At 35.3% G+C, this 26,725-nt stretch overlaps 1 protein-coding gene across 6 annotated transcripts in view; it reads left to right on the forward strand.

Moving 5' to 3' along the window:
* TECRL (trans-2,3-enoyl-CoA reductase like) overlaps window positions 1-21,461 on the forward strand; it is a 135,661-nt gene extending 114,200 nt beyond the window's left edge. Inside the window, exons 10-12 of one of the 6 annotated variants that reach the window (XM_065545135.2) lie at window positions 4,093-4,178; window positions 4,559-4,604; window positions 19,437-21,461. In XM_065545135.2, the coding sequence (XP_065401207.1) occupies window positions 4,093-4,178; window positions 4,559-4,604; window positions 19,437-19,447 (143 nt within the window). In that variant the 3' untranslated portion in view covers window positions 19,448-21,461. Of the gene's footprint in view, window positions 1-4,092; window positions 4,179-4,558; window positions 4,605-5,440; window positions 7,207-8,979; window positions 9,742-19,436 lie in introns of those variants that run through there. The other 5 variants (XM_065545134.2, XM_005555202.5, XM_065545133.2 and 2 more) reach the window with 5 other exon arrangements.
* Window positions 21,462-26,725: the final 5,264 nt, after the last annotated feature.

Here is a 26,725-nt window from a genome sequence, read left to right on the forward strand (position 1 = left end):
TAGCTACATATTTGATGCATTTTTTTTTCCTTACATAAAATCTTTATCAGTTCCTGTGTCAGCTCTAAATTGGGGTCTCCTACTCTTGAATTTTTATTCCCTCACTTATATATTACTTGAAGTTTGTTGTAATATCTATTAGATGTGCTTTAGGCATGGTTTATGTCTAGAAGGGAACCATTTAATATTGATTGTACAAAGAGTCATGAGTCATATTCTCAGGTGGCAGAAATTGGTATAAAAGAAGGTTATTAGGAATTATGGAAAAGAGGCAAGGAATGAGAACTATGCCAAAGAGGAAGTTGAGCTGTGATGTAGTCACAAGAATGGTCTTAGTCAACTCTATTGGTATCTGAAGCTAGAATAACCCTGTAGAGGTGTCAAGAGCTGGAATGGCTGGAGACAGATAAGTTGGATGTGTGTCTACCTGGGGAAGAAAAAGACCTTGTAAGGCAGTTCCCTTTAGTGAAGGACATTTTCTCGGAGGATATGACAGTTAGAAGAAAGCTTCAGCAAATGTAGATACTGTGCAAACTACAAAGTATATATATTTCAATTATTATTTATTTATGATCTGGATAAATTACCACCTTTGTGAACCCACTTTGTCTAACAGTACTTAAAATGTAAAAATGACACTTTTTTCTGGTATATGGTTCCCTGAATCAATAAAGTTCTTTTAGTAAAGATCACTGAAATCATTATGATGTGCATTTGTTTTGGTGTTACAATACCTTTCCTCCCAGACTATTCTTCCATCAGTGAGTTTGGAGTCTTAGAACTGATTCACATTCCAATACTGGGAAAGGAATAGTAGATCTGACATAGCACCAGCTGTCTCAAATCTCTTAACTATTCATCTATAGTTTATTGTATTTGTCTAAATTTAGCAACAGCATTGTTGGATATCCAACTGTCTAGCTTCTAGGGACATTGTGTTCTATTAGTCAAACATAACTTTCTGCGGGTCAAGCCTCCTATGAACAGGGCACTCATTTTGACTCAGGAACAATTAAGTGCTGTAATTGGAACTGCCTTGATTTTCTAGGGAGTGGTGTGAGGAAGTGTCCTTTAATCCCATTCACTACTAGTCATCTCAGTTCTAAGATGACTTCACTTACAGTCAGCCTGATACAGCAAAAGTCAACATGAATCTTAGTAATGATGGTGTTCCTTTTACTACCATATTCCTCGTAGTTTTGAAAAGTGATGTATCATATTGGCTCTCCCATGGAACATGAAAAAAAAACCCTGAGACCATGAAATGGGGAAAAATTCCTTGCATAGAAAGAAGTCCTCTCTTTTCAGCCTTGCCTAGACTATCTGCTCTAGGATTCCTATTTCTCTAAGGCACTTAGCACCTTCTTTCCCAGCCTGCCATGAAAATTCTAACATTTCTTCTTGCTTATTGTGGGCCATTGCTTTGTTCATGCTTCCAGGTACATATTAGTAGTGTGTTTGTACAATCTTAGCAGGATATTTACTCCTGTATTCCAGGACAGTGCTCCAAAAACATAAACAAACCTTTATTCAACTTTATACTTTACCCCTCTTTTCAAACACCCTCAGATTCCAATCCCATGTGTATTCTCCTAAATTTTGTTGGTTCACGCTGGCTGGGTTCTGCAGCTCCTTTGGGGCATTATCTTTTTTTTTTTCTCTTATCATCCCCAGAACAACCTCAGGTAGTTTATATTGTGATATAACCCTAGTTGTAGTGGCTAGAAGAAAAGATAGGGGAGATTTTCCAGGGGGTTTTCTTGCAGTGTAGTGCCTTCTGTGTTGCTTTTAAGGAAGGGTGTGCTCAACTTTCATAGGGAAGAGTGGGCCACCTCTGCGGGATCAAGGAGTTTATGAAAACCTAGACATTCCAAGATTGTGTGATAAACAAACTTGACCTAACAGATCTGCATTGGATTGGAGTTGGATATTCTTTGGAGTTTGACTACTTTTACAATTAAGACCTGGACCTATTTCTCAGCTTTTTTGCCTTCTTCAGGCCTCTTTGCACACTACCTAGGTGGACCTCTAACTTTCACAACTGCCTTTTAATTGCCAAGTATCAGTTTGTTTTAGATGTCTTTGTCCAGCCATTCAATCACACTTGTAGTATTAGACCAGATAGAATATTGCTTTCAACCACTATAACGTAACACTATCCAAGTAGTAAAAGGTTTTTACACTTGGATTGCTACTCTGTACCTTTAGTTATCTGTCTGCACCTACCATCAGCTATGGAGTACATATTGTAGGCCTTATGGTAAGTCATTCAACTCTAAAATGCCATTCCAACATCTGCTTTTTGGGCCATTCCTGGTGCCAAATATCTAAGCTGGGTTTTCTGGAATGCAGATGCCAGGATGGAGATTAATGCTCAAGAAGATTGTTAAGGAGTGGTTTTTATGGATAGAAGAAATAAATCATATTTAGGTAGGAAATTGAGAGCAATATAGTCTCAACAAGTCTCCAGTGATTGCATGGGACATTCTAAAACTGGTATGAAAAATCCATGTTCTCCTGAATTGAGTCAATCAATTTTCAATATTGATCAAATACCGTATTAAGGCTAAGTCAGTGAGTGTGACCTTGGGTGAGATTGCTTCCGACTATAGGGAGTACAGAAGTTGAAGGTTCTCTCCCAGTAGCACTCCCTGAAGCAATGGAGTAAACCTTATATGCCTAAAGAAGAACCTGGTGGCACAGCATTTTAATTTAAGGAACCTCCTGACTTTAATTTAATAGAAGCTCTATTATAATAACTACAGGTTGAGAGAACATTTATGAAGAATATAAGTATTAAATTAGTAACTCCTAAACTTATTTAATATTACAGTTAATAGCAACTGTGTATACTTGAAACTATATTATCTATATACATATATTTTTCTGTGTCATAAGGCATATCCATTATTTAATCTACAAAGTAGATCTGGAAAAAATGTAGATTTGTAGACCCTTGATCATTCCGCACCTCTAGGGGCTGAACACTCATAAACTACAGGCTCTAAAGCAGACTATTCCCTGAACCTTCTGCCTCTGAAATTCAGTGACTATAACCTGGGTAGATTCCTCAATTATCTTTATTTTATTAATATACAGACGTTACACAAAGGTGTCTACATAAATACTGTAAAAAATCAGTAATATCGAAAGACCTACATATTTGTATTTATGAACAGTTGTAAAATCTGCACAATACTTAGCATAATTTTTAACTTTGATATTTCAGCAATTGCTACAATTTTGAAAACAACACATTGACATTTTATTATGACTTTAGAGTTATAAGGAAAAGAGTTTAGCTGATTTGTTATCTGATTAAATCTTGATATGGAGAATAAAACAGTAATTTTATAATTCATACTTACTTTTACAAAAGTCACAGCTCCAAGTTCAACTTGAAATCATTAAAAATTTGTTATCTAAAATGTTTCTTAAAAACAATTGAAAAGGGAAAAATAATTAACAAAAATAAAGTGACAATATGTGAAGGATAATGAGAGATGTAAATATCAATCCTGATTGCTGAACAGAAATGTGATATCTCAGAATATTAACTATACTGATATTAAATGTAATCCTTTTATGAGAAGTTTGCATATTTTCTGGTATAAATGACATCTTTATAAAATTCCTTATGATTATCACCAATTTAATACAAGGAATCGAGGTATTTAATAATCTCAAACAAATATATCTTCTTTGATAGTAAAGGGGAATGTGAAGAGGTGGGCAAATGTTAAAACACGCTTTATAATTTCAGTATGTAGTACTATTTCAACTATTATAATGTAAAAATAATTTATATATATTTAAGATCTTAAAGAATTCATTATCCTTATGTTCTCTGCAATGTTACAGCAACATAGCTGTAGACATGGTATGAAAATGACAGCTATTTTATTTGAGTCAAAAGGTTATAACATTTAAAGCTGGCTCTCTTCTGAGTAATTTGTAAAATAGGTTGCTATAAATATATGATGACATTTCATGTGGTACACAGTTATTTTGGGGACTTAGTATTATATAATAAGCATATGATCAGATTTGCAATATGTAGCATCATTGACATTTTACTTTCCTTTGCAAAAGGAAACAATGCCTGTTTCCCAAGTCCAAATTATAACCCCTTCACATGGATGTTTTTCCTGGTTTCATGTCCTAACTACACCTATGAGGTATGTTATTTATGTATGTAAATCCTTGAATCCTATTCATGATATACTAAATGAATGTGCTTATGTATTTATATGTATTATAAACTAATATATACAAGAAAAATATAGAGGTCTTATCTATAGATCATGGTATAAAAAATAGAACATTTCAATCACAATTTTTTCAAATATTAAAGTCTTTCATTTTCTTATAAATATGATCCCATTTTATGAGATTGCTTGTGACTTTATATGTAAAAATTAAATTATTTTTTGAAAATGTATTCCTATTTATAAGTTTTCTAATATTTTAAGCCTTAAAATTACCTATTCAAAGCCACAAGTGAAGAAATTACTAGATTACATTTATGTATGTGCTAATTTAAGTTTTAATATAACAGATTGGATCATGGATTAGTTTCACAGTCATGACACAAACACTGCCAGGTAAGACCTAGATTTAATGACAATTAATCAAATAAATGCATCTTTAGAAGAAATGGTTTCTGAGAAAAAGTTATTATGGTATTAAAGTATAGCATGTTTGCAAAAAGATTTTATAATTTCATATTGAGTTTGATTTTTAGCAGTATTAAAATATATTGAAGTACTTTTGCTATTTATCTCTGTATAATTGTTGCTTAATCCAAGCCAGGAATTGTAATCCAAATGTATTTATTAAGCAATGAAGTTTTGTTTAGAAGAAGTTTTAATAATAATGCATTTCGCTTGAAACTTCTTCTTGTGCATGTGCACAGGCATGTGTATGTGTTTTGTCTTCAAAGGAAGAGTTGCGGTGTATGAGAGTTCATCTTGAATACTGAGCATTTTAACACACACTAAGAAGCTGAATTGCATGATTTCCATTTAGTAGAAGGACATATGTAATATCCATTTTATCCATTTTGTTATATTGTACAAAAGTTTTGAATCACAATTAATGTGGTTTATTATATGCATGTAGAGGAATATATGCATATAGGCAACTATTATTGAAAATTTTTAAATACAAAATAGATCCTTATTTGGGAGTATTTTGTGGTTGTGGTATGTAAAATATGTAGATTCATTTTTAATTTTGTAATGTATTTTCTATGTTTACTCATTCATGCAATATTGATTAGCTATTGCTAGGGAATGAGTATGAATAATGAAAATTGATAAGAAATTATGCAACATTTGGGAAACATCTTAAAAGCTAAACATGCTAGTGATCCTTTTCCTAATATAAAGTATTTGATAGAAATAAGAAAGAAATAATAATTATTTCTTTTTTCTTCTAGTTGGAATTTTTACACTTCTGATGAGTATCCAGATGTCTTTGTGGGCACAAAAGAAACATAAGATTTATCTGAGAAAATTCAGTTCATATATTCATAGAAAATCAGCAATGATTCCATTCATATTGTAAAAAAAAATCTCCTATAGAAAATGGCAATATATAAATTCAATAAATAAGACTTAATTAAGGATAGTTAACTATTATACTCCAACAATTCATGAGCAACAGTATATACACTGAGTAAAAATATAAAATAGTAAAATTTCACTAAATTTAGAGTAATTCACATGGTAATAAAAAGTATAAATTATAAATGCAATTAACTAAGAACAGCTCTGAATGTATTTGCATGGGATTGGTCCTTGAATAAAATTGTCTTACTTCATTAATACTTCACAGTACTATTTGCATAAGGCAAAATATCACAACAAAGAAACAACCTGATTAAAAAATGAAAAAGTGATCTGAACAGACATTTCCCAGAAGAAGATATATACATGGCGAATAAGTATATCTTTAAAACACTCAATATTAACTATTCATAACGGAAATGTAAATCAAAACCACAATGAGATATCATCTCATCCTAATTAGGGTGACTATTATCAAAAAGACAAAAAATATGACAGCCGTTGTGGCTCATGTCTGTAATCCTAACACTTTGACAGGCCAAGGCAGGAGAATTGCTTGAGTCCAGAAGTTTCAGATCTGGGCAACATATCGGGACTCTGTCTCTAAAAAGCATATGAAGATTCTGTCTCTAAGAAAACTTTTATAAAGTAAAAATTAGCTGGGTGTGGTGGCACATGCCAGTAGGTAGTCCCAGTTACTCAAGATTGCTCCAGCTTAGGAGTTCAAGGCTACAGAGAGCCGTGATTAAACCAAGGCACTCCAGCCTGGGTGACAGAGTGAGACTGTCTCAAAATAAAATAAAATAAAATAAAATAAAATAAAATAAAATAAAATAAAATAAAAATTGGTGAGGATGCAGAAAAAAAAAATTAACTCTTGGACACTGCTAGTGGGAATGTAAACTAGAGCAGCCACTGTGGAGAACACTATGGAGTTTCTTCAAAAATTACAAATAGAACTATCATATGATCCAGCAATACCATTACCGGATAAAGGAAATCTGTATATTAAAGAGACATTTGCACCCTATGTTTACTGCAGCACTATTCACAATAGCCAGGATATAGAAGAAACTTAGGTGTCCAACAACAGTTGAATGGATAAAGAAAATGTGGTATATATACACAACAGAATACTATGCAGCCATAAAAACTGAATTCCTGTCATTCAGGACAACATGGATGGAATTGGAGGGCATATGTTAAATGAAAGAAGCCAGGAACAGAAAGTTAAACATTGCATGTTATTACTTATATGTGGAAGCTAAAAAAATTGATATCATAGAAGTAAAAAATAAAACAGGATACTACAGGCTGGGAAAGCTGCAGCAAAGGGAGACTAGAGAGAGATTTGTTAAAGGATACAAAGTTACAGCTTGGTAGGAGGAATAATTTTTGGTGTTCTATATCACTGTAGGATGACTATAGTTAAGAACATTATATTCTATATAGTTTCAAATAGTTAAAAGGGGATTTTGTACCCAACACAAAGAAATGATAAATGTTTGAAACCATGGATACTCTAATTTATCTCATCTGATCACTATAAATTATATGTATTGAAACATTACTATGTATCTCCCAAATATGTTCAATTCTTATGTGGCTTAAAAAATAAAATTTAATTTAAAAAGCATCTGATTTTTAAAGTAAATATTTTTCAAAGTTTTGACATTTAAATTACTTGAACTCCACATTATTTTGACAACAATTTAATTCTTTTGTTGTTCAATTTTAGTGAGATGTGTCATAGGTATTATGTCATTAGTTCAAATTCTTGTGGAAATTATACCTGTATTATAAGCATAATATTTTTATTTAGTTGTGTACCTTATTTATTAATAATACAGACATTGTATGCTATCATACTGGAATTTACAATTAAAATATTTTCTGTTCATTATTTGATAATCATTCTGAATATATATTTTGAAATATATACTGTTCATATTTATATGTAAATTATATTTATACATCTTCTGAAATATATTTCAAAATATTTGTTGTACGTGTGTATATGTGTATATTACATATATACACATGTATTACATATATACACATATATATGCACATACACAAGTATATATATATATTTCAAATGGATTTTATGCACTTGCATAGCGAAAGTACATTGGTAATTTGGGGACATTAAGAGTGGAAAATTTTGTTTTATTTTTAAATCTTTAAATACCTATCATCTCTGAAAGCTTATGTGCACGTGTGTGTATATGAGTTTGTATGTGAGCATGCATACATACTTGACAAAGAGATGACCTGTATAAATCAAAGTACACATTATTTAAAATATTTAAAAGAGGCCGGGTGCGGTGGCTCACGCCTGTAATCCCAGCACTTTGGGATGCCGAGATGGGTGGATCACAAGGTCAGGAGATCGAGATCATCCTGGCTAACACGGTGAAACCCCGTCTTACTAAAAAATACAAAAAACTAGCCGGGCGAGGTGGCGGGCGCTTGTAGTCCCAGCTACTCGGGAGGCTGAGGCAGGAGAATGGCGTGAACCTGGGAGGCGGAGCTTGTAGTGAGCTGAGATCCGGCCGCTGCACTCCAGCCTGGGCGACAGAGCGATACTCCATCTCAAAATAAATAAATAAACAAACAAACAAACAAACAAACAAATGTTTAAAAGAAATGTTCAGTTTCTTCTTATTTTTTAATTGTGATTCTTTAGATTTGTTAGTCTATGGAGCATTTTCAATTCTCAGATTATACATATGAAATAAAATATGTTTATTAAAGCTCTTAGATTATATGCATATATAACAATATATAAATATATGACAATATATACATATATGACTATATATATATATGACAGTATATTGTAAAGTAGGTCTATATGCACTGGGCAGGGACTGTTTATTACTAACATATGTGGCCACTAAAGAAATAACAAAAAGCCCTTTTAAAAGCCTTATAATTCCCAAAGCATACTATTAAAATTTCTAAGGAGAAAACAATAACAACAATAAAATTCTCATTCCCTAATATCTATTCAGCTAAATTGTATGATATCATTTAATTATCTTAAAAAGAAATGTCAGTGCATTAAATCATATATACCCAATGCAGCTATATGATCAACTTCTTGTAATAAATGTCCCTTTTCTGAAAGACTAAGAATAGTTTCTGTTTTTGCAACTGGATCCTGACAAATAGTAACTTAGGAAATTTGCACATTCTTGTAGGACTAGAAGAAGGTCTTTACGTATGGGGCACCTATATGACAGACATTTTTCTTCCCAATGTGTTACATTCCCTTATGCCAGTTGCTCCATCATATTTTTTTCATATCAGTTATTCCCTTACTGTTGGCAGATATACCTTAGTTAAAGGATATCTTCATTATGAAATGTGTTTTTTTAAATGTATTTCTCGTTTTTATTTCCAGGTGGTCTCACTGCCTAAGACATCAAAATAAAAAGCCTGACAAACTTACACCATCTTGTTATAAATATTAATGCTACAGGTATAATCCTGCAGCGGCCATGTACGCGTTTTTAGCCTTTAAAACCTAAGCTTCATATATAGGTTTTAGGAGTTACTATACATAAGATGTACACATATGCATATATGTATGGGTGTGTGTGTAAATGTGCGCACTTATAAACTTTAATGATACTCTCTAAATTAATATATAAGGTTTATATAAATAATAAGTTTGCATTGATGGCTGAAAAATTGTGCATTTCCTTTAATATAAAACAAATCTCTATAATCTCACATATTCATGGTTTTTTACCACATATCTAAGTAACTTAATCTTAGCTTCTGAAGTATTTTGCAGGAACAGCATTTAACACTGCAGAGATTAGTTGTAGGTGTCTTAATTACATTTATATATCAGTGTGTTTGGTGGGGAAAGAAGATAAAAAATAAAACATTTAAATATAAAATTAAAATTAAAATTAAAATTAAATATGACATTTATTTATAGTAGATGTCATAATTTGATGATATTCATAGGAAAAACATTAAGGAAAAATTTAAATGCAAAAAATATATACATACACTACATAAATTAATAATAAAATTAGTACCATGGTTATTTGTTGAAGTAATATGCTGTCCTAAATATGTTTCGTTATACCGTGTTCTCTCAGAGTTAACACTCTCATCCTGCAAATAAAAGATATATTCTCAAATTCTACAATTCTTGTGTGTGTATTTTCAACAGTTGTGATTTTTATGTCACGATAAATTATGATAATATTAGCAACTTTGAAATTCTATGCTTTGTGACTTATAGGCCTCATTTCTAATTTAATAAGGTATGTATGTATTTGATATTTTCATAAAAGCAATACAGGGTTTGGCCAAGAAGTTTTGCCATCTATGAAAGGCACACATTTGATGCTATTATAAGCCATATTAACTGGAGAACATTTCTAAAATACTTCTATTTCACATGCAAATTTTATACTCTATATATTGATGGATTTGTTTCTTAGATTGAGATTCAGATGTGGCAATCAGTGAGAGAGGAAAAAGGTACAAGCCTGTCTCTACTTTTTAGATAGTTTGCTTAAGAGACAAAACAAGTTCAACTTTAATTGAAATATTGCATGTTTGCTTGCTTAATTATTCTGTTATCCCTTAAATTAAATATTCTTTATAATAAGCGTGTCTTTGAACATGAAAAAAGATTAACAGCTCTGAGCGTGAAACTTTTCCTATCATGAGAGACATTTTAGCCTCATCGCAAGAAAACTTTTGCTTTGCTCAAACCATCCCGTATTTCTTTTTGACACTTGGAAGTATGCCTCTGCTTCTTTTATTTCTTTTAAACATTCTGGAGTTTTTGTTGTTTTGTTGTTAACTGTTGCCAAATTAATAATTGTTAGATGACAAATGTCCTTAAAAAGTGTTTTTCAGTAATTGTGCCTAAAGAAATACAGTTATAATTGTCATCAAACTAATTTCGTATGCATGTTTTTCCCTCCAAAACCATAAATTGTCCTCTTCCTTCAGGACACTGTAAACCTTGAATTAGAATCAAATCAACAATTTGCATTCTTGTAATGTGTAAATCCGTTCATTTTTTAAACACAGGAGTCAAAGACTGGCTGGCTTACATATCCTAAACAGTTTTAATATGAAAAAATATATACAAATGTTTAGGAAAAAACAGTAGAATTAAAATCAATTAGAATATATGTATTAAAAGCAATATTAAGTTGTATCCATATTTTGTTCTTTTATTCTTTGGGTTACATTGGATATAAATGGATTGACATAACCTCAACCTGTAAATGCTTCTTTAAAAATCATGGAATTATGAATTTGATTCCCATTTTCAGTCTTCCCTAAGGCCCTTTCTGTATTATAATTTCTTGGAATGTATTTGTTCTTCTTTTCTATAATTTTTGCCGCATATGTCATTTATTAAAACAAAACAAATGAAACAAAAATTCTAAAAACTAAAAATACACCATTACTGGTTATATGTCTTTCTTCAGATAAATGCATAGTTCTGTAAATTCATGCCCATGATATCTTCACAGATTATCCATTGGTTTTCTTGGTTAGTAATTCTTGTACATATCCAAAGATAGGTCAGTTCAGAGGGTCTTAAGGAAGATGAAACTGCTGAAATAAAGACTGGACCAGGTTGGGAAATGAATCTCACTTAAAACAAAGATTGATAATAATCTCAAGCAAAAGTGGAAAAATATCATAACAGGAGGTCTCTTGCCAGATTATAGCTTTACACATCCCATTTGGAGTTTAGTACCTAGTAATTTAAATATTTAAATTTGTGAGCATAAGAGGAAATATGAGATTTGATAACCTCAGAGCTTTCTAATACTAGATTTTGATAACATTTAAAAAGTCAAGAGTCCCTTTAATTTAATTATTATTCTAGTAGTTACTTTTGGAAAAATTGTTTGATTTAATTCTCTATCCCAAAACAATTTGCCAAAAAAACCCAGTGTTTTAAAAATGCCACATCCTTGTCTTTCCCAGTATTTTCATAAAAAATAACTGGAGAGAGAAAAACAAAACAAAACAAAGAGATGCATCAGCTGCAGCTACACATCAATTAACACATAACTGCTTCCAGTGCCCAACCTTTCTACCTCTGGTTTCTACTTTTTCTACCTCTAGTCGTTACTTTTTTTTTTTTTTTTTTTTTTTTTTTTTTGAGACAGAGTCTGGCTCTGTCGCCCAGGCTGGAGTGCAGTGGCCGGATCTCAGGTCACTGCAAGCTCCGCCTCCCGAGCTTACACCATTCTCCTACCACAGCCTCCGGAGTAGCTAGGACTACAGGCGCCCGCCACGTCGCCCGGCTAGTTTTTGTATTTTTTTTTTTTTTTTTTAGCAGAGACGGGGTTTCAGCGTGTTAGCCAGGATGGTCTCGATCTCCTGACCTCATGATCCGCCCATCTCGGCCTCCCAAAGTGCTGGGATTACAGGCTTGAAATGCATTTTGCGGCTAGGCATGGTGGCTCACACCTGTAATCCCAGCACTTTGGGAGGCCGAAGTGAGTGGATCACCTGAGGTCAGGAGTTCGAGATCAGCCTGACAGATATGGAGAAACCCCGTCTGCACTAAAAATACAAAATTTGCCGGGCATGGTGCTGCATGCCTGTAATCCCAGCTACTGAAGAGGCTGAGGCAGGAGTATCGCTTCTATCCAGGAGGCGGAGATTGCAGTTAGCTGAGATCGTGCCACTGTACTCCAGCCTGGACAACAAGAGCGAAACTCCGTCTCAAAAAAAAAAAAAAAAAAAAAAAGAGTTCTGTTTCTATGTGTATATTTTTAGTTTTTGGCTGTGACTCAAAATAGACTACAGCGCATTTTGTTTTTTAGCAACACTCGTGGAAGAAAATGTTACTCTCTAACTCATACACAGACATACACACAGATCGATTTTAAGAAACATTACTCCTTAAATGAAGCATACAAAATGAAAATAGTCTCATTTTTAAAATGTGTATGTTAAATTTTATTTCTCTCTAAAGTACTATTTCCAGAAGCTAACATTAAGAAAATAGTAAAATTCATAATGATATTTAAATATTTTTTATGACCTTTACCATTCTTCCAGTAATTAAACATATTTCCAAGATATTTAAGGTCAATTTTAAGGAACTAGCATTCAGTACATGTTAAAGTTTAGCGGTTGACATATGTCAATGATAACATTTGTGCTCATAAAAAAATTCGTGAATCAGTAATGAGGGTTTCTATTTTAATTTTTATTAAAAAAAAATAAAATCCTGAGGTTGCTCCTGAATGTCAGAGGTGATTATAACAATTTTGCTTTGTAAATACAATTACAGGTATTTTTGCAGTTTTTGCATAATGATAATTTAAAAACGTATTTTAAAGACTGCTTAAAAGTTAATTTTCACCAGGTGCATAATGAAGCCTGTAATTAGGCCTCCTTCAGAGGAGGTTTGATTGTGAAAATACACAGCAGCATTTCCTGAGATAAAAGTTCCTGCTAAAATGGGATTTGGGTTTTTAACTTTAGTTTGCTAATGGTTCTTGAAATGCGAGAAAAAAGTCATTCAGAAATATTTACAAAACAAATGCATAATTATTTATTTTATTGAGCATATAGAAGACATTTTCATACCATGTTTGGTAAATGAAATCCCATAGTCTGTTGCCAGAAATAAAACTGTTAAAAATATAAGAAGTACTCTCAATAATCCCAGTACATAATTTCTGGTTTATCCCATTGTTCTGTCAGCTTGTAAATGAGAGTTGTTTCTGTCACATAATACTTTGGGTGTCACTTCTTGGCCTCCAGAAACCTCTGTGGCGGGTGGTGCCTCTGCTTGAGATCTGCTCTCACCTGCAGAGCTTGTTCCCCCAACTCAGACCAGCAGGTTGCACTTGGCTCCCGATAACAGCCCGGAACCCATGCCTGCGGAGGGTGAGCCAAGTTCAGGACTACCAGGGGTGTTAAGCGAGCAAGTGTGGGGTCCTGCCACTCCGCACAAGGCGCTCTGGCTGCTGTGGCGCAGCGGGGAGCTCCAGGTGCCTACACAGGTGCCAGTGTTGTATAAGGCTGTGGCTGGACCGGGCTTACAGCAAGCAGTTTCTGCTGTAGACACTGGGGTCTGGATGAGGGGAATGTGGGGAACGTGGTGGCACACAAAAAAGTTGGAGACGCCAGCAACTGCAGAATCCCAAGGGGGGCGGGGTGCCACAGCTCTCTCATTCCCACCTCCAGCATCTCAGGAATTTATCATTTTTAATTTCCATTTATTTATTTATTTATTTGGTTAATTATTATGCTGATCTTTTATCGTGTTTTTAAAACGCCAACTCATTGAAACCGTATTCTTGTTCATTCTTTTAATTCATATTTCCCAGGGACATAGACCAAGGCTCAGGATATAAAAGGTGCCAGTAAATTTTTCTTAAGTGACTAAGATTATAACAGCTTTTTCAGTCCTGTCACCTTGCTCTCACCTAGAACTCCCTGGTTTTCTCAGTCCTGTCATCACTTCCCATCACATGGGGTGGCCACCGAGGTCTATAGTGTTACAACTCTGGCTTGGGGAATCCTGAGGTCTGGGCCCCCAGAAGTGTTGGCAGTCTTCACTTTCACTTTCACAGACTGATGGTGTCACCACCCACAGCTTGGCAAGCTGGCCAGGAATGTGTTACAGCTCTTTTTAGGCCTGCTCACAGCTCAGCAAGAAGGCCAGGAAAGCATTACAGCCTTTTCAGCCTCCGCCATTTGGTGGGGCCCAAGCTCTTGTCCACATCCAGAAGGAATGAGGTTACACCAGTAACTGGAGGGTGAGCATGGCAGAAGACTTTTACCCAGTGACAGAATAGCTCTTAGCAGAGAAGAGACCCAAAGTGGGTAGCTCCTTCCCTCTGAGGGGTACTTCCCATGTCTGTCTGTGTCTGGGGGTTTTTATGGGCTCAGAATGAAGTACATGCTCATTGGTCTATGGGCTGGAGGAAGGGTATGCTGAGTGGTCCATTAGTGGGACTGGAAAAACCATCATTTGATTGGCTAACAGGCATCAAGGACGTTTTCACTCTGCGTGTGGATTCTACGCGGAACTGGCAGCCTGGGGTTCAAATTTCAGGCTGTCTCCAGCCAGAAGGTGCGGTTCCACGGGAAACTTGCCCCTATTTGCCTAGAAATTTGCCGCCTGCTGATTTCATTTCTTTGATAAACTAATACTCACAATTCCTTCTTCCTCCATTGGCGACCTCCTTACTACCAATTCTTCAGATGGTTCATTTTTCAAAAGCACTCCCAAACTTCCTCACAGAGTCTCCAAGTAGAAGAAATTGTTATGCTTTATCTAATCAACTATATTGACTCATACAACAGAGTACAGTTGGATATATAATTCGAATAAGATTTTTTTTAAAATCTAAGTATTTTACTGTAAGAAGAAGATAAAGTTCTCAAAAAATAAGTTATTTAGGCAATATCCTATTTAGGATAATTTAGTTTATCCTAAACTATCTGACACTGGATAAGTATGTTTGCCTGTTTAGACATGAGTCTTCTTATCTGTAAAGCAAGATGTTTAGATAACTTATAATACTTTTTTCTCTATTTTATAGAAATAATTGTAGATTTAAATAGTTGTCAATTTTCATTACTTCTAAAATTATATATTATAAAGCCAATGCTTAAGTTCTATGAAAAATATTTATTTTATATAAAATCTCTTGAGGTGTTCTGTCCTCACCTGTTGAGTGCTTCTAGGAGAAAATCATATACCAGTTTAACGCTCCTATTTTTTCTGTTAGTAAGCATGCTGGAGTGCACTCACCCAACTCCTGAGGCCTTATCAGGAAGCTGCTGATCACCAGTTTCAGATGTTGCTACCTATTGGGAAACTGCCTTTCCCTGGCACTGGCTGCAACTAACTATTATTTTAGACAGACAGTTTTAACAACTTCCTGACCATCACCTGATGGTTGCCTGATGCTCCTGGGGGGATTTGGCTCTCCTGCACTGTTCATGTCTGCCTGACTACCTAACATAATAAGGGAAGAGACCACCTCTCATATTGTCTTATGCCCAGTTTCTGCCTCCAAAGAAAGAAAAAGTAAAAACTGAAAGGCAAAAATGAAATCCACAAGCAGACAGCCCAATGCCACACCCTGGGGCTGGTAGTTAAAGATCGACCCCTGACCTAATCGGTTACCTTACCTATAGATTACAGACATTGTATAGAAAAGCACTGTGAAAATCCCTATCCTATTTTGTTCCAATCTAATTACTGGTGCATGCAGCCCCCAGTCACGTACCCACTGCCTGCTCAATCGATCATGACCCTCTCACATGCACCCCCTTAGAGTTGTGAGCCCTTAAAAGGGACAGGAATTGCTCACTCAGGGAGCTCAACTCTTGAGATAGGAGTCTTGCCAGTGCCCTCAGCCGAATAAACCTCTTCCTTCTTTAACTCGGTGTCTGTGGAGTTTGGTTTGCAGCTGGTCCTGCTACAATAATACTACCAAAAAAAAAAAAAAAAAAAAAAAAGGCATGGTTATTTATATTAATTTTATAATGTAAAAAAAGAGAATAACACAAAAGATATAACCAAAAATATACAATTGTTTGGGGCTGGGAGTATTACAAATATATTTACTTTCTTTCTCCTGTTCTATGTTTTCTTGAATTTCCATGTAAAAGTATAATCTATTCCACTATAAGGTTTGAAAAAAAAATTATTAAACACATCAGACTCTATAAACTGTCTCCTTTACTTTTTCCCTGGTATTATCTTCAAACATATTTTCTCATACTTCCTATGTTCAAGAAATGCAGATCAACATAATATGTATTGGACTCTTCACATGATTTTATACAACTAAATTTCTACATATGTTCTTCACTTTACAATTTAAGCATTCTCTAAGAGTTTTAAAAACTATATTAAAATTCGGGCCAGGCGTGGTGGCTCACGCCTGTAATCCCAGCACTTTGGAAGGCCGAGGAGGGTGGATCACCTTAGGTTGGGAGTTCTATACCAACCTGACCAATATGGAGACACTCCGTCTCTACTAAAAATACAAAATTAGCAGAGCATGGTGACACATGCCTGTAATCCCAGCTACTCAGGAGGCTGAGGCAGGAGAATCGCTTAAACTCAGGAGGCGTAGGTGGCAGTGAGCCAAGAACACGCCATTGCACTCCAACCTGGGCAACAAGAGCGAAACTCCGTCTCAAAAATAAAATAAAATAAAATTCACCTTCATGGCCAGGCACAGTGCCTCATACCTGTAATCCCAGCACTTTCGGAAGCCAAGGCAGGTGGATCACCAGGTCAAGAAATAGAGACCATCCTGACCAACATGGTGAAACCCCGTCTCTACTAAAAATAAAAATCAACTGTGCATAGTGGAGCACCTGCAGACCCAGCTATTCCAGAGGCTGAGGCAGGAAAATCACTTGAATTCGGGAAGCAGAGGTTGCAGTGAGCCGAGATCACGCCACTGCACTCCAGCCTGGTGACAGAGAGAGACGCTGTCTCCAAAAAAAAAAAAAAAAAAAAAAAATCAGCTTCATATATAAATTACATATCAAATATTCCATATTTTTATAAATATTGTACACCAAAAATTCAATTCTGAACATCCTTAACTGACTGAATAGGTCCTCTCCTGGCCTCAAGGACCTCAGAGAGACTTGAAAAACTGAGTTCCTGGCCTGATGGAAAAAGGGTTCCCAGACATGCCTCGTTATACTCCCTCCCTTTTGGAGTTTACATCAATGTAGAAACAATAAGATGGACAAAACAGACTATTTATGGAAATAAGGTACCCATTTATAAACAAATCCTAAGGCCATGCATGGCAAGGGTTAAGTCATACCCTAAAAACCATACGATTTCATTAAAATTTTTTTTTAATTATTCTGGTGTAATAATGTAATGTGACTTTCTCTCTAACCTGACTCTGGTATAGCATCACATGACAGCAGACCTTGAAAGACATAAAAATATTTTACCCCAATGTATATCTTTTTGTCATATTTTGAAAAGGTCCTACAAGGTCCTCTTTTGTGGGAGAAAATTGCATTAGTAGAGAATCTCCATTATTGCAGCCAGGTGTTCCCTTTCTATGTTTTTCCTGATCTAGGAGAGATTAACAGAGAGCTTGATGGCTTTATGGCACTTCGTCTGCATAACAAGGGCTTTGACCTCCACAACTCCCTTTATCTTAACTCAGGCATTTCTTTCTACTGACTTCAAGTCTTTAGATAAAGCTTATTTCTGTTAACCAATTACCAATCAGAACCTTTGAATCAATCTATGACCTGTAAGCCCCCGCTTGAACATATTCCCCTTCTTTAGGCTGAACCAATGTACACCTTCCATGTATTGATTTATTATTTTACCTACAATTTCTGTTTTTCTAAAATTTATAAAACCAAATTGTAACCAGAGTGCCACACACACACTTTCTCAGAACCTCTTAGGACTGTTCCCTGAAAATGGTCACTCACATTGGCTCAGAAAAAACTTCTTAGAAATATTTTACAGTTTGTTTTTCTATTAACATTATAAAATATAATTTTATGATCTAAGCCTATCCAGATTATTTCAGAAACAAAAAAAATTCCAGCATCCTAAAGAGTCCCCTGCGTCATGCTACCTTGCAGTCATTAAAATCCTTCAAAAATGAATGTGATTTCTAATAGTACAGCACAGATTAATTTTGAAATTTTTGTGCTGCAAAAAATAGAATAAAGCATTTGCTCCTGTATTTATTTTTTCCTTTTTTCTTTCAAAGAATGTAAGATTAATATTATTCATATAGCTATGCATAGGTATTTAATTTTTCTACCCTACCCCATTGATCTCTACTATTTCACTATGTCCTTTCTTACCCTTTGTTTTCCTCAGGGTTTATTTGCTGTTTTTTTTTTGTTTTGTTTTGTTTTTTGTTTTTTTCTTTTTCTTCCTAATTTTCTTGGTATGAAGTACAAATAATCATTAATTTTTAACATTTATAATTTTTTATTTTATAATAAATATTCTACTAAACACACCTTTTGTTTCATCTCGTAAGTTTTGATATATCATGCATTTGTCAGAGGTGTTTAAACCAGAGAAACACCATATTGAATAAAGGCTGTGTGAAATAAGGCTAAGACATACTGGGCTGCATTCTCAGACAGTTAGGCATTCTAAGTCACAGGATGAGATAGGAATTCAGCACAAAATACAGGTCATAAAGACCGCGCTGATAAAACCAGTTGCAATAAAGAAGCTGTCCAAAACCCACCAAAACCAAGATGGTGATGAGAGTGATCTCTGGTCACCCTCACTGCTACACTCCCACCAGTGCCATGACAATTTATAAATGCCATGATGACGTCAGAAATTTGCCCTATATCCTCTAAAAATGGGAGGCATAAATATTGCACTGCTTGTTTACCATATAATGAAGAAATAACCAAGAAATAACCATAAAAATGGGCAACCAGCAGTTCTTGGGGCTGTTCTGCCTATGGAGCAGACATTCTTTTATTTCTTTACTTTTTAATAAACATGCTTTAACTTTACTCCACAAACTCACCCTGAATTATCTCTTGGGTGAAATCCAAGAACCCTTTTTAGAGGACTGGACCAGGACCCCTTTCCAGTAACATATTTCTGGCACCCCCCACCCAAAAAAAAACAAAATTAAAGAGATCCTGATATAGTTTGGATGTGCCCCCACCCAAATCTCGTCTTGAATTGTAGCTCTCACAATTCCCTTGTGTTCTGAGAGTGACCTAGTGGGAGATAAGTGAATCATAGGGGTGGTTTCCCCCATAATGTTCTTATGGTAGTGAAAAAGTCTCATGAGATCTGACAGTTTTGTAACCTCTTTCACTTGACTCTCATTTTTCTTTTGTCAGCCACCATGTGAGACGTGCCTTTCACCTTCCACCACGATCGTGAAGCATCCCCAGCCACGTGGAACTGTGAGTCCATTAAACCTCTTTCTTTTGTAAATTGCCCAGTCTTGGCTATGCCTTTATCACCAGTGTGAAAACAGACTAATACAGTAAATTGGTGCTGGGAGTGAGAGTGAGGTCCTGCTGAAAAGACACCTGAAAATATGGAAGTGACTTTGGAACTGGGTACCAGGCAGAGGCTGGAACAGTTTGGAAGGCTCAGAAGAAGACAGAAAAATGTGAGAAAGTTTGGAAGTCCCTAGAAACTTGTTGAGTGCCTTTGACTAAAATGCTGATAATGATTTCGACAATGAAATCCAGGCTGAGGTGGTCTCAGATGGAGATGAAGAACTTCTTGGGAAGTGAAGCAAAGGTGATTCTTATTATGATTTAGAAAAGAAACTGGCAGCATTTTGCCCCTGCCCTAGAGATTTGTGGAATGTTCAACTTGAGAGATGATGATTTAGGGTATCTGGCAGAAGAAATTTCTAAGCAGCAAAGGGTTCAACAGTTGATTTGGGTGATTCTAAAGGCATTCAGTTTTAAAAGGGAAACAGAAAATTTACAACCTGACAATGTGATAGAAAATGAAATTTCATTTTCTGAGGAGTAATTCAAGTCAGCTGCAGAAATTTGCATAAGTGAAGGGGAGCTGAATGTTAATCACAAAGCCAAAGGGGAAAATGTCTCCAGGTCATGTCAGAGTTCTCTGTGGCAGCCCCTCCTAACACATGCCCAGAGGTTTAGGAGAAAAAAATGGTTTCTTGGGTGGGGGCAAGTGTCTCTGCAGTGTGCAGCCTAGGGACTTGGTGCCCTGTGTCTCAACCACTCTAGCCATGACTAAAATTGGCCAAGGTACAGCTCAAGCCATAGCTTCAGAGAGTGCAAGTCCCAAGCCTTGACAGCCCTGATGTGATGTTTAGCCCATGAATGCACATAAGTTTAAGAACTGAGTTTTGGGAACCTCTGCCTAGATTTCAAAGATGTATGGAAATGCCTGGATGTCCAGGCAATAGTTTGCTGCAAGTGTGGAGCACTCATGGAGAACTTCTACTAGGGAAGTCGGAAAGGGAAATGTGGGGTGGGCACACCAACACAGAGTGTCCACTGGGGTGTCATCTACTGGAGCTGTGAGAAGAGGGCTACTGTCCTCCAGACCCCAGAATGGTAGATGCACCTATAGGTTGCACCATGCACTTGGAAAAGTCACAGATACTCAATGCCAGCCTGTGAAAGCAGACAGGAGAGAAGCTGTACTCTGCAAAGCCACAGGGGTGGAGCTGCTCAAGACCATGGGAACCCACCTCTTGCATCAGCGTGACCCAGACGTAAGACATGGAGTCAAAGAAGATTATTTTGGAAATTTAAGATTTGTCTGCCCTGCTGGATTTCAGACTTTCATGGAGCCTGTAACCCCTTTGATTTGAACAATTTCTCCCAGTTGGAACAGCTGTATTTACCCAATGCCTGTACCCCTATTGTATCTCAGAAGTAACTAACTTGCTTTTGATTTTACAAGCTCACAGGCAGAAGGGACTTTCCTTGTCTTGGATGAGACTTTGGACTATGGACTTTGAGTTAATGCTGAGATGAGTTAAGGCTTTGGGGGACTGTTGGGAAGGCTGGATTGATTTTGAAATGTGAGGACATGAGATTTGGGAGGGGCCAGGGGCAGAATAATATGGTTTGACTCTGTGTTTCTATCCAAATCTCATCTTGAATTGTAACTTCCATAATTCTCTCAAGTTGTGAGAGTAACCCTGTGGGAGATAACTGAATCATGGGAGTAGTTTCCCCATACTGTTCTCATGAGAGTAAATACGTCTCATGAGATCTGATGGTTTTAAAAGGGGAAACCTCTTTCACTTGATTCTCATTCTTCTCTTGTCTGCCACTATGTGAGACATCGCTTTCACTTTCCACCATAATTGTGAGGCCTCCCAGCCCCATGAGACTGTGAATTCATTAAATTTCTTCTTTTGTAAATTGCCCAGTCTCGGTTATGTCTTTATCAGCAGTGTGAAAACAAAGTAATACAGCCCCCAAAGCCAAAAGGGAATCATTTATGCATACCAATTGGCCAACTTTGTGTAAGTGGGGTGCTTTTACCCAGATAAAGATTGCGATTAGGTTAGAGGCCCAACTTAGGGGAGTTAGAGTCTCTCCTAAAACAGAGAGGGTTAAACGCTCCTCTCAGTAAAAGGCAAGAACTCTTGACCAAACCTTGGTTCAAGGCCCAACTTGGGAAGTTTAGTGTTCTTCCTATGATTTAGGGGGTTAGAGGCCTCCCTCTCAGTAAAGTCATTCTCTGCTAATAACCGATCTGGTGCTATGGGATGTTAACTGCTATTCTCTTTGAATTAATCTGCCTTGTACTCTTTGCTGTTGGCTATAGGTGACAGAATTAGGCATAAATAGGGTTATGAAACATAGGAGGTTTTTCTCCCTAAAAAGGGAAAACCTGAGAGCTGATGAGACTGCTGGACAAGATCCCTTAGCGACCAAGAAGCAGCTGCCTGAACTTTTAATTCAACATCATTGTAATGGTGAATCTTTCTCTGGCCTCCCTGAGCATTTCACCTTTTTCACCCCACCACAGGCAATGGTTTTCTCCCTTCTCTTTCCTTCTTGCTCTATGCATACTGGTTAAATGAATGGTAATAATCACTGTTTATCTCCTCTTTAAAGTTTTGATTTATTAGAAAAAAAAAAATTGCGAGGCTGGTATTAAGTTGTAGTGAATCTGTAGTACTCTGTACTACGAATTTGTCTTTCCATATCTTTCTATCAGAAGGAGATGTACTTTAGGTTAGAATGTGGGCCCATGACACTTATAAGCCTGCTGTTCAAGACAAAGCAGCAAACTGGTCAGTTATGTCCTTGGGAGTTCGACCTTGTCACCACTTGGTGGTACTTTCTCTTGGTCTCCGTTGTCCAGGGAACAGGAAGTTTGGGATTTGTGTCATATTTAGCTCTAAAAATTATCTTGATCAGTTAAAAGCCTTTGCAAGCTCAAAACTGGCTGCTTTAGGCTCCTTCTAGGAAGAGAAATGGAAACTACCAATGCTGTAGCTTGGCAGCTAAGGCTTTGTCGTTTTGTAACGATGGCCTGGGTTCAATTCCTAGCTTAGGGAATGAGTCCCTTTTGAGTTTATATCTGTGTGAACTTTATCATTTGTTGATTCTCTTCCCCTCTATGAAACATCTTGAATTTTCTTTTCTCTGAGCACCTGGGAGGTTACATTTGGTAAAATTCAAAAGCCAGAAATATTGACCATTTTTTAGAATGTTATGGTTAACAGTCAGCTTAATTAAAAGCAAATATTCAAGTTCTGACAGCTTGGGGCTTCTTGAGAAAAACAGAGGAGGAGCCATAGACCCTGTTTTGGCAGTGGGGGGGACTCTGTTTTCTTTATAAATCCCCAGGAATTAAAAATGAATAGATCCCTCTCAAAATCTAAGGCTCTGCTCTATTTTGCATTGCATTATCCGAAGTTTTTAACTTTGAGAAGTATCAGAAGTTACTTCACATTGTGAATGAACTTTGATGTGTAATAACTAGGTAGGAAATATGATTTTGGGAACAACTAATGGCAGTTCCAAGGAACTACTCAACTCTTCATGTTTGAATCAGAGAAGCATGCTCTTGGCCACCTAGGCAGTATGGAGATGTTCCCACCCTACACTGAGAGATAAAACTTCCATGGGATGAGCTGGTTCCTTGTATTTGGAATCTAAGATCTGGTATAAAAACAATACCCTTAATTTTGGGGGTCTTTTTTATCTTCCAGCTGCGCCTGCTTATTTGGCCATAAAAACTGCATGCTTTAAAAAGAGACTTAAAAACTGGCAAATGAAAAATCTTACAACTACAGGATCTCCTGTCTTTCTTTGTATTATAGGTGTTCTGTGTGTAATTTTTAATATAAAAGAGTTTTAATTGGTTTAAAAATAGTAGGTGCTTAAGTAAAGTATTGTCAGAAAAGTAAAAAGTATAATGCCTTTTAGTTCATGTGACTTCAGTAAACTTTGGAAACAAAAAAAATAAAAACACTTCTTCTGCATGCAAGGCGTGCAATTAAAATAGAATATGCTTTTGGTAAAAGATTATAAGAAGGCATGGGAATCATGGGAGTATGATTTTTTTGGCTTAGATTAAAGGGTTAAAGGATTGTTTTAAGTTAAATAAGATAAAGCTGAAGGTTTGAGCAAGTTGTGGGATGATGTGTAAAAGATTAACGTTGCAAAATAAATTTTGTGTGTGAATATAGTGGCTAAAGGATAGTATTCAGTTTTTCGATAAATTTAACAGTTTTTTCTTACAACACTGGTCTGCTTTTTGACAAAAATTTGTAAAGGATTATAAAAAGTTAATGAAAAATACTACCTTATGGTCCCAGATGTTAAAATTGGATAGATTTGTCTGTAAGTTTTTATTAATAATTGGGTTTAACATTAATACTACACTAATGCAAAGGTAAAATTTGGCTTATATGGTATAAAAATAATACAGGAAGTATTGTCAAATACAAAATGTTATTTGGCTTTCTTTGGGCTGTATTTGTATAAATATGTTTTTGGTATGTGTTCAAAATTATAGAAGTCCCTTATAATTCTAATATAATTTATATATGTTATCGATAGTTATAATTATCATGTGAAATCATTGTATGCCACAGAGGTAACCAAAGTTCTTTGTCAATTGTGTTTTTCACTATAGTTGTCCTAAAACGTGTTCTCATTCACAGACAATTGTCTTGTTTTAATCCTCTTCAAAAGGTGGTTTATAATCAGCTATAGGATTTTACCAGGTACTCTTAAATGTAGGTTTCTTATAATTTTGGAAATTGTGAAAACAAAATAGAGAAAACCAATTTCAGGACTCATGAAAAGCTGAAATGTTCATGACTATCAAGCAAAACAGGAGTTCACTGCATGAACCAAACCAACGGAAGACTAAAGTAATATTTGTGGCTTTGCTTAATACATTCTGATCTTTGCTTTGTTTTTCAAAGTCAAGAAAACCTTTACTTTGAGCTATTTACAGTTTATAGCAATTGAGTAAAGTGTATTTCTGTAAACAAAATTTAGAGGATATTTGCTTTTCTTTACCTAATTTCTCCAGAATTTGGAACTAGTCGTGCATATTTTTAACTTATGTCATTATAGTCATTTGCATAAGTGCAGGAATCTGTTTTCTTGTGCAATATGGCACAAATGGAGAAACTGATTATTTTACCAAGGCTTTGACTGGAATGGTGTGCTGTCTTTAAGAAATCAAACTTAATTTATAGACAAGGTGGTCTAATAAGGGGAAGCATGAATAACCCATCCACCCTTTGTTTAGCATATCATCAAGAAGTAGCCATAAAAATTGGCAACCAGCAGCTCTTGGGACTGCTCTGCCTGTGGAATAGCCATTCTTTAATTCCTTTAATTTTTAATAAACTTATTTTCACTTTACGGAATCACCACAAATTATTTCTTGCATGAGATCCAAGAACCTTCTTTTGGGGTCTGGATTGGGACCCGTTTTTGTAACACATTCATTATTATTTTATATTTTAGTAAAATTACATTGTACTTTCTGTTTTTATTTCTTGATTCACTCATGGGTTATTTAAACTGTGCTTTTTTCTGTAGATGTTCTGTTTTATTCTAGCCTAATTATGTTTAGGTCAGAAAACATGTTCTAAACAACTTTGTATTGCTATTTTATTTAATTTTATTGCAAAATTTATTTTTGTTTTATTTTATTGTCAAAAATTTGATGAGACTTTCTTTATGGCTCAGTATAAGGCCTAATATAGTAAACTTTCTAAATGCACTTAAAATATGTGAGGTTTATAATGTGTCCTCCATTTACATAAGCTTATTAGACTTCAACGAATTTGAGTTTTTTGTACGTATTTTAAAAAGTAAAATTGAGTATTGATTTTTATCACCATGTAGCTGTCAATGGGTCTGGCTGCTTACCACTTATACAAAAAGGCCTATATAATAACGAAGTGTGATTAAAAAAATGCAAATTTACTACCCGTGCCAGCAGCAAGAGGAAAAGTAGAAAATATTGCACTCTTCCATTTGTGGAGGGAATGCAGTTTTTTTTTTTTTTTTTTTTTTTTTTTTTTTTTATGAGAGGGTTTAGAATGCAAAAGAGATGGGGGCCAGGAGGGGTCAGGTGGCATGGTCTGATTCAATGGTTTGTCTGAATTATTGCTTCCTCTGGTGAAGAGGCCAGCACCTTCATGGCCAGTGGTATCTGGTCTATATCAGAATCTGACCCTTGAAGCTTTTAAGGAAACATATGACTGGATAAATGAGTATGGTGTGCGCTTAACAAGTATCTAGGTAAATAAATGTGCATAAGGCATAGGAGCATGGAACAACAAAAGAAAGCGGAAGAGAGTCACAGCACATTTCGAGGCAGTATTTCAAGATGAAAGGAAACACACATGCAGTTTGTCTCAAAGTTTTATCTTGAGACTGGGGAGAAAGGAGGAAAGAAAACAAAATTTTAAAATGTAGTGTGAAGCCAAGCTGCTTGGTTACAATCACAAATAATAATTGGTCTATTTGAATATGTTAGTGCAAGTTTGTGTATATTACTGAAAAAATTAAATTTTCTATAAAATTTAAATTTTGATAGGAAATCCAATTGCTTTTATCATATGCTCAAATATCTCTTTAACCATCCCCTATAATTTTTTTATATAAGCATTTTAAAACACAGGTTTATTTTGCTAATATCTATAAGGTTCAGGTACACAATAGGGTAATAATTTATACTTTTCACAATTTGGAGGAATCAAATAGCATAATATTTTAATTTTCTAATGTATGGATAAAATTATAATGCTAATCTCAGTTGGTTTTCCCAATAGAAATAGAAGGGAATGGGAAAGTTATGCAAAAGCCATTTGAAATGTGGCCTGTGCTTTGCATATAAAGAAAAGTTACACAATGAGGCAGAAAAGTTGGGCTTGCACAAAATAGCTGATTAAATAGATACTTTTTTTATGTGTACAAAAATGATTTTTAGACAGAAATACAAGAATTAAAGATTTATGTTAGCTACTCAAAATGATATAACAGTAGAATGGATACCATTTGCCTAAGTAACAATACGAATTTCAAAGTTAGAATAAAATAAGCAACAGTCAAGAGATAAATGAAATGAAATGAAATTGGTAAAATTGCTTTTCTCTTTATTGATAACATATCAGATTTTATGATTAAAATTTATCATG

This window comes from Macaca fascicularis, chromosome 5 (assembly GCF_037993035.2).
Source record: "Macaca fascicularis isolate 582-1 chromosome 5, T2T-MFA8v1.1".
Taxonomy (NCBI): Eukaryota; Metazoa; Chordata; class Mammalia; order Primates; family Cercopithecidae; genus Macaca; species Macaca fascicularis.